This window comes from Anomaloglossus baeobatrachus, chromosome 2, assembly GCF_048569485.1.
Source record: "Anomaloglossus baeobatrachus isolate aAnoBae1 chromosome 2, aAnoBae1.hap1, whole genome shotgun sequence".
Classification (NCBI taxonomy): Eukaryota; Metazoa; Chordata; class Amphibia; order Anura; family Aromobatidae; genus Anomaloglossus; species Anomaloglossus baeobatrachus.
This window is the reverse complement of record NC_134354.1, coordinates 182,996,182-183,005,206: the sequence shown is the minus strand read 5'-3', so window position 1 is coordinate 183,005,206 and position 9,025 is coordinate 182,996,182. Positions and strand designations below refer to the sequence as shown.

General features: G+C 46.6%; 1 protein-coding gene across 1 annotated transcript; it reads left to right on the top strand.

Moving 5' to 3' along the window:
* The first annotated feature begins 532 nt into the window (after positions 1-532).
* Positions 533-8,823, top strand: RPL8 (ribosomal protein L8). The gene is made up of 6 exons (XM_075335517.1): positions 533-601; positions 1,736-1,879; positions 4,646-4,787; positions 7,841-8,059; positions 8,336-8,451; positions 8,617-8,823. The coding sequence occupies exons 2-6, from the start codon at positions 1,742-1,744 to the stop codon at positions 8,773-8,775; spliced, it is 774 nt and encodes a 257-aa protein (XP_075191632.1). The 5' UTR covers positions 533-601; positions 1,736-1,741; the 3' UTR covers positions 8,776-8,823.
* Positions 8,824-9,025: the final 202 nt, after the last annotated feature.

Below are 9,025 nucleotides of genomic sequence, written 5' to 3'. Positions count from 1 at the left end.
TATGGGGGGATATTATACATGGGGCAGTGTGGGAGAGATATTATGGAGAAGGGTGGTGTAGAGGGTGTATTATTAATTTTCTGAGGAAAATACTTCATATTCTGCAACAACTTCAAGGGTGCTAACACTTTTGGCCCCGAGAGAGTGTGTGTGTATCACATACGTTCTTCCAAGAATGGAGGTGAGAGTGTGGAGGGGAGCTGGGGTGGAGCCCAAAAATGTTGCTAGTATGGGGCTCTGAAATTCCTAGTGGCGGCCCTGCTAGAAACAGTGACATATAATATGGTATGGGAGACACTACTTTATGATCATAGAAATACGTGCGCCATGTTTCCATACCAGGCAATAAAGTACGGGAATAGGGGGCTCCTAATGAAGCTATCCCGGGAGCCAAGTATTCCCGCACCTTACTGCCTGGTATTAGTTATACTGGAATACCCCGCAACGGTGGAAGAATAGTCACTCGTCGATTCCAGAATCAAATATGGCGCCGTCGAGTCTCTGACGTCACTTCCCAGAATGCCTAGCGTCATCGTGTTCTCCGGAAGAAATCGGCCGCTTGGAGCTGAGAACTTCCTCTTCGCGGACAGCCCGGGCCTAGGTAGGATCATGGAGCTGAGTCTCCCGTCCCTCAATCGTACGTAGATCCCAGCCATCCTGCCCAGCAGGGCTCATCTTCCTCGGACACCAGTGTGTGGGAGCTCGGCTGTACAGGAGGGCGGCGTATTAGGGTGAAGTAATGCTGGTTATGAGACATTCTGTTACCAGCTATGTGATGCCGGAGATAGCAGAAGCTGTGTGCGGGCTGCGACTTATTGTGTGGCCGTGCTGCCTTATGTCTTTACCCACTGGTGGACACAGACAGAGAGGGCCTGTGTATATGGGCCCTTTACAGTGCAATAGCTCATAAAGCACCAGTCCTCCTGCAGGTGTATATGGGCCCCTGTGTGACTGCACCAATGATATGTCCGCTCCTGCTTTGCACAGTCACATGTCTAGGGATGATGAACAGCCAGCCAGCAGCTGATAACAGAGAACACAGGCACAACTTAGCTTTTTCAACAAATAGAGCGCATATTGGTTACAGGTGGCCATGTGTCTTCATAACTGGCTCCTGTAATACAGCATGTGGCTGTTTGGGTGTGGAGACCATGGTGGGTCTGGGCACTGTCCGCACACAGGCTAGGAGCCATGGCTGTGTGACTGCAGCCTAAGATGGCTGTGGGCTGGTGGTCTTCCCATATATTCATAATCTCTGACCTCACCTGTCTCGGAGCCTCGTACACATTGTTGGCCGACAGACTAAAGCTTATGGGGGCATTATCCTTTATTTGGCAGTGCCAGGTTTCAGATGCCATCTTTGCTGCTGAAGCATTGCACTTGTGAATAAAGGGGGTCCTTGAAGTACTGATCCCCTTTTTTTTGATCTTTTGCTGTTCAGTCCTTTGCAGATCTTACACATCCTCATATATTCTGTTGTCAGTGCTGTTCCTTTTTCTGGTGCAGGCTCATCTCCCTGGAAATTGAATCAGGCAATGAAATTCCCCATGCCTGACCCTTCTTATTTTTGGAGGGGGGGGGGGATCTGGTAGCCCCCATACACCTTAGCTCGATCAGCACTACAGCGGCCTGCCTGTGTGTATGGGCTCCTGTCGTATCTCTCCTGGCTGTACTGCTTGGTGCCATGTGCTCTTGCTGCCTGTTAATATGTAATATTTTCTGTTTGGTCATACAGGTCACGATGGGACGTGTAATCAGGGGACAGAGGAAAGGTGCCGGCTCTGTTTTCAGAGCTCATGTGAAGCACAGGAAAGGGGCCGCTAAGCTCAGGGCTATCGATTTCGCAGAAAGACATGGCTACATCAAGGGTATTGTAAAAGTAAGTATTCTGTCCGGTGATTGGATCCGCTGAGACGGGCTGCTACAGTACAGCAATGAATGAGACTCCTGGCATTGATGTTAGTAGTAGTGATTCATTGGCTGTGGGATTCCATCAGTGGAGGTCTGTAGTGCTGAGAATGGTAGGAAGCACTTCTACAACCGGTTGTACATAGTGCACCTTCAGTGGTAGTAGAGGGGTTTCTACTTCTAGAGAACCCCCTTATTACTGAGCTGAATTGGCATCAGTGCCCTGCAGGCAATCCTGGCATCAATCTGCTGTTGTTGAAAGTGGCAACTGATTGATTGCAGCGCTCGCGCCCAGGTGAATATTAATACAAAGAAATCAGGCGGGATATGGCTCTGAGCATGGAGAGGTGGTACTCGTCTGAGAGGTGTGTGTAAATAAGAAAAATATTTTTTTTTTTTGCATACTTGTAAATGGTTTGACAACCCCCTAATACTTGGTACAGATGCATTCTCATGCCTAGCGTCTCCTCAAATCTGTCATTATGGTCCCTGCTGAGCATTTAGGAGCTGAGTGAACATGGACTTTGTCTGAGGTTTCTGCAGACAAACCCCTATATATCCTAGTATGAGAGGCCAAGCATAGGTATTGCACGGCTACTGAAGCAGAGGAGATGAGGCCTATGTGGACACTGGGTAGTTTGCTGCTATATCAGAGGATGCAAGAACAAGGAGTTATGTAAAAATGATGTCAGCTTCATTAAAAATAAGTCCTTTTATTAAAGCACCAGTCCAGAATTTTTTTTTCAGCACTGGAGTGGCGCTTGAAATCCAAGTTCACTATCATAGACTCACCTTCACCTTTTATTGATGCCACTCTGGTCCTGGGGCACCATCTTGATCCCGGAACTCCTGACTGGCCACAGTCAAAAAAGTTAACTCACAAGCTCCCCATGCAAGCCTATGAGAGCCAGAACGAGGCTCCCATAGAGTTGTAGTAAGATGTTACCTTCGCTGAGCTCCATGAAACACTGGAGCTGCTGTGAGGTCACAAATCGCCATCCGGAGTGGCGACAGATGAAGGCACCTGAAGTTGGGTATATGACCGCTTAGGGGACTAAAGGCCACGTCTCACTAAGCGACATCGCTAGCAACATCGCTGCTGAGTCACGGTTTTGTGACGCAACAGCGATCTTGCTAGTGATGTTACTGTGTGTGACATCCAGCAACGACCTGGCCCCTGCTGTGAGGTCGCCGGTCGTTGCTGAATGTCCTGGACCATTTTTTGGTTGTTGCTCTCCTGCTGTGAAGCACACATCTCTGTGTATGACAGCGAAAGAGCAACAATCTGTGCAGGGAGCCGGCTTCTGCGGACGTGGGTGACCAAGCAAAGTGCTCTGCTTGGTTACCCGATATTTACCTTGGTTACCAGCGTCCGCAGAAGCAGGCTCCCTGCTCGCTCTGCAGGTTTTAGAAGCCGGCTCCCTGCACACGTAGCAAAGGTACACATCGGGTAACTAAGCGCTTTGCTTAGTAACCCAATGTGTACCATGGTTACAAAGCACAGCGTCGTTACACAGGTGGCTGATCTCTATGGAGATCTGCCTTTTTGACAGCTCACCAGCGACCATGTAGCGACGCTCCAGCAATCCCTGCCAGGTCAGATCGCTGGTGGGGTCGCTGGAGTGTCGCTTAGTGTGACGGTACCTTTAGATTTGAAGCACCACTCCAGCTGTGCAATAAAAAAAAATGGAGTGGTGCTTTAAATGTTAAAAATAGATTCCAAATTGTATAGAAAAGGTAACTCGTTTAGAACGCTCGTCTGCATTCTTTGAGCTAAATACCGGTAAATCCTATGCTTTTTATACTTTGCTAAGCCAAGCCACACGAAAATAGAAATCGGTGTATATAACACACAGAAATTGTAACTGTAACGGACTATTTTTTTTTCACAGTGGGAACCATTTTCACCTTTTTTAGATATTTCACATTTGGTACACAAGACGTTCAGTGCTTCTATACACTGAGTCGCAACGATCAGTTCGTTTTCCTCCCCTGTTTTTGCTCTGTATCTTTGCAATGAGTTACATGGTCCACTTTTCATTATTTATATTAATATTTATTATATGGAGTTTCCTGATTATATTCCAGACCTTTAAGTGTTTGGTTGCAGATTAGTTTACCGATGTATTAACATAATCGGATGCAATATTTCCTTTCTTGTCTTGAAGGCCATGCCAGATATAGCCATGTAGAGGGGGCAGAAAAGCCTACTCGGTTGCGAAGCTGTACATTACAGCATTGTCGACATAAGTGGCCAGGTACTGCACATTCGCGCACTATTGATTCGAATAGAGGGCAGATATGCAGTACCCAGGTGCAGCCACTATTCAGTTGACAGCTCTCAGGTCTACAGCTCCACAACTCATAGTTCCCAGTAATGGCTGATCGGTGGAGGTGCCAGGAGTCTCACGATAAAGAAATCAATTGGGAAAAAAACACCCAATTTTGCAGTGAAGGATGACTGCCTTTTATATCTGATATAAAGGAATTAAAAATAAAAAAAAAATTCTGGCCTAAATTAGGTTAGTTTTCTCTTTAGGAGATACGTTGGAGAATTTTTACTGTATTGGCTGCTGTGCCAGATGCTTGCTCAAATAGGCAGCAACAATATAAAAATGCGTGGTGATAACCAAAATCAGCCTGTCATAACATATTCTAGAATTGTAGACTCGTGTCATGAGTGCCTGACATTCCTGCTGCTTTGGTTTGAGAATAATAATTTCTTCCTGTTCTTTAGGACATTATCCATGATCCTGGCCGTGGTGCTCCTCTTGCCAAGGTTGCCTTCCGAGACCCCTACAGGTTTAAGAAGAGGACTGAACTGTTTGTTGCCGCTGAGGGAATCCACACTGGTCAATTTGTCTACTGCGGAAAAAAAGGTATCCTGACTGATTAAAATTTGAGCGCCATTACTTACTAAACAGATGGATCCAGGGGATAAATTTTACAGTATCTGGGTCTTCACACGAGTCTTTGATTTATCTGTATTCCAACAATTGCCAATACATTTAATTGTATGTCCATACAGTCCCAGGCAGTCCACAAAAGAACATCTATAGAATTAAGGAGTAAAAAGATGAGACAAACCACAATGTATGTTAAACCTTTGATTCCTCAAAGTAATAATAATAATATTCATTTATATAGCGCTATTAATTCCACAGTGTTTTACATACATTGGCAACACTGTTCCCATTGGGGTTCACAATCTAAATTTCCTATCAGTATGTTTTTTTTGGCATGTGGGAGGAAACCCCTGCAAACACTGGGAGAACATACAAACTCCTTGCAGATGTTCTCCTTAGTGGGATTAGAACCCAGGACCCCAGTGCTGCAAGACTTGCTAACCACTGAGCCACAGTGTTGCCCCCACCTTTTACTTGTTTTACACCCGCTTGGTATTTTCAAGCAGCTTCATCAGCTAAATGCCTGGAATGGCTTTGAGGACTCAGAAAATGTTTGCTACCATCTAGTGTGTTTTGCAGAGGCAATGTTACGGTAGTACACAGTAGTGAACCCTATTCTAAAACTGTCCTATGCCAGAATATGGCAGGTATCACTCGACTAAGCAAAGAGTAATGGTGGCCAATTGTTTTAAGAAATTAAGTTTAATCAATGCAAAACCTTTATGGTATCCTCCAGTGCAGTCATTAAAACATTCACTAATAGAAAACTGAGGACTGCCTCAGGAAACAAAGACTTAAGAATTATTTCTTCTGCAGAGGATAAGTTCATCAATTACCGGCCTCTGAAATTACAAATTGACAGCACTTTAGATAACAGCCTTCATAATTGTTAGACCTCAAATAGCAAACACATCTTGACATCAACTGTCCATATGAGACTCTAAAGGCTACTTTACACACTGCGATATCGTTCCCGATATCGCTAGTGTGGGTACCCGCCCCCATCTGTTGCGCGACACGGGCATATCGCTGCCCGTGCCGCACAACATCGCCCACAGCCGTCACACATACTTGCCTGTCCGGCGACGTCGATGTGACCGGCGAACCGCCTCCTTTCTAAGGGGGCGGTCCGTGCGGCGTCACAGCGACGTCACTGAAACGTCACTGAACCGCCGCCCAATAGCAGCGGAGGGGCGGAGATGAGCGGGACGTAACATCCCGCCCACCTCCTTCCTTCCGCATAGCGGCCGGGAGGCAGGTAAGGAGAGCTTCCTCGTTCCTGCGGCGTCACACGCAGCGATGATCATTAGCCGCAGGAATGAGGAACAACCTCGTTACTGCTGCAGTAACTAGATTTGAGAATGGACCCCCGTGTCGCCGATTAGCGATTTTGCACGTTTTTGCAACGATGCAAAATCGCTTATCGATGTCACACGCAACGGCATCGCTAATGCGGCCGGATGTGCGTCACGAATTCCGTGACCCCAACGACTCCGCATTAGCGATGTCGTAGCGTGTAAAGCCCGCTTAAGGCTATGTGCCCACGGGAGTTTGTACCTGCGGATATATCCGCAGGTACGGCCGCAGGTTTCCCGCAGCAGTTCGCTGGAATCCGCAGCTATTTTTAGCTGCAGTAGTACAACGAAATAGTTGTGGTAAACCTGCGGACATTGCTGTGGATTACCTGCGGAAGTCCCGGCCCTATCTCCATAGCGGAGGGCCGGGATTTCCGCAGGTAATTCCGCAGAAAGAATTGACATGCAATTACGTGCGGCTGCGGGGCAGAGTGCCAAGGATGTGTAAAGCTGCTATCAGAATAAGAGGGGGTTATTTTGAGGACTTCTAAGTTAACACATTCTCATTTTTGTTTCCTTACTCCATATGCTTCTCAATGACTGCTGCTTTTAGTCTAATTCTACAATGTACACATAGCAATCCAGGAAAACCATACCATGATCGCGTGTGTTCAGACATTTAACCACTGTGCTCTCCCTTCTGCATCCACTTTTGGTCAAAAATAGAACTGTGAATATGCAGTAATGTATAATATATAGCGGAGTTAGAATGTAATTATGTCCTTGGTGTTGTTGTAAACTAGATATTCACTAAAGGTCCAGTCACACTAAGCAACTTACCAGCGATCCCAACAACGATAGGGATCGCTGGTAAGTTGCTAGGAGGTTGCTGGTGAGCTGTCACACTGCGACACTCCAGCGATCCCACCAGCAACCTGACCTGGCAGGGATCGCTGGAGCGTGGCTACACGAGTTGCTGGTGAGCTCACCAGCAACCAGTGTCCAGCCACACGTGCAGAGAGCAGGGAGCAGCGCACACTGAGCGCTGGCTCCCTGCTTTCCTAGTACAGCACACATCGGGTTAATTACCTGATGTGTGCTGCAGCTAATGTGCACAGAGCAGGGAGCAGCGCACAATGCTTAGCACTGGCTCCCTGCTCTCCTAGCTACAGCACACATCGGGTTAATTAACCCGATGTGTCCTGCAGCTACATGTTTACAGAGCAGGAGCCGGCGGCACTGACAGTGAGAGCGGGGGAGGCTGGTATCAAAGGTAAATATCGGGTAACCAAGGACAGGGCTTCTTGGTTACCCGATGTTTACATTGGTTACCAGCCTCCGCAGAAGCCGGCTCCTGCTGCCTGCACATTTAGTTGTTGCTGTCTCGCTGTCACACACAGCAATCTGCTTCACAGCAGGACAGCAACAACTAAAAAATGGCCCAGGACATTCAGCAACAACCAACGACCTCACAGCAGGGGCCAGGTTGTTGCTGGATGTCACACACAGCAACATCGCTAGCAACGTCACAAAAGTTGTTCGTTAGCAGCGATGTTGCTAGCGATGTTGCTTAGTGTGACGGGGCCTTTAAGTTAGTCAAATATGCTATGTTTTTCACACTTCATTAAGTTTCCCTCACTAGTTTGTAGTGGGCCTACAATCGGTGTTGGAGGAAATGTAGCTACTTCAAAGCTGGCCAATGGACTAACTTAATAATTCTATTGCTTTCAGCTCAGCTTAACATCGGCAATGTCCTCCCAGTTGGCACAATGCCTGAAGGAACCATTGTGTGTTGTGTAGAGGAGAAACCAGGTGATCGTGGTAAATTGGCCCGTGCATCTGGCAATTATGCTACAGTCATCTCCCACAATCCTGAAACAAAGAAGACCAGAGTGAAGCTGCCTTCTGGCTCCAAGAAGGTCATCTCTTCTGCAAACAGAGCAATTGTTGGTGGGTATTCATGGTTATAACCCCAGGCTTTATGCATTTCCTCCTAAAGCAGTGGAACAAAAGTATGTAGTCGCTCTGTGGCTGCAGAATGCCGCATCTTGACAGTCACATTTCCCTGTAGTAGTCGGAAATGGTTTAAGATGGCACGTTACTGCGTGTATGCAAATTGGTCATGTGACCACCTACTAGCACGGGGAATACTGGAGAATGGTCAGAGCACTTTTAGTCTACACTAAAGGACAAGTTCTATTTTAATCAACCTTTTTTGCAATTCAGGAGTTGTTGCTGGAGGTGGACGTATTGACAAACCCATTCTGAAGGCAGGTCGTGCCTACCATAAGTACAAGGCCAAGAGAAACTGCTGGCCACGTGTCCGTGGTGTGGCTATGAACGTAAGTGATTTATTTTTTTTTTAGAAATGTATAACAATTTTTACATATTTATGGATTGTCTGCCGATGCTTTGTATGCCAAAACAAGTAATCTACAATCCTGAAATGGCTATTTGTACCCCATTATATAGCCGTTGTTACATTATTCTCCATTCCTTCTCTGCAGCCTGTAGAACATCCCTTCGGTGGTGGTAACCATCAACACATTGGCAAGCCCTCAACTATCAGGAGAGATGCTCCAGCCGGTCGCAAAGTTGGTCTTATTGCTGCTCGTCGTACTGGTCGTCTGCGTGGCACAAAGACTGTGCAAGAAAAGGAGAACTAAGAAATCCTGTACTTTACATAATAAACTGTTTAAAAAAATCCCCAAAAACTTAGTCTTATTGTGTCTGTACAGAAAGATTTACCTGTCAACACAGAATGGTCAAAAGTTCTGTAAAGCATGTCAACAACAGCCTATAGAGCTACTTAAGATTAAAGGAAATGTGACCAGGTTTTTGCTCCCCCCTTGTTAAGCCACATTATGTATGGGCAGAAATCCTGATTCCAGTGATGTCACTTACCGCGCTGTTTGC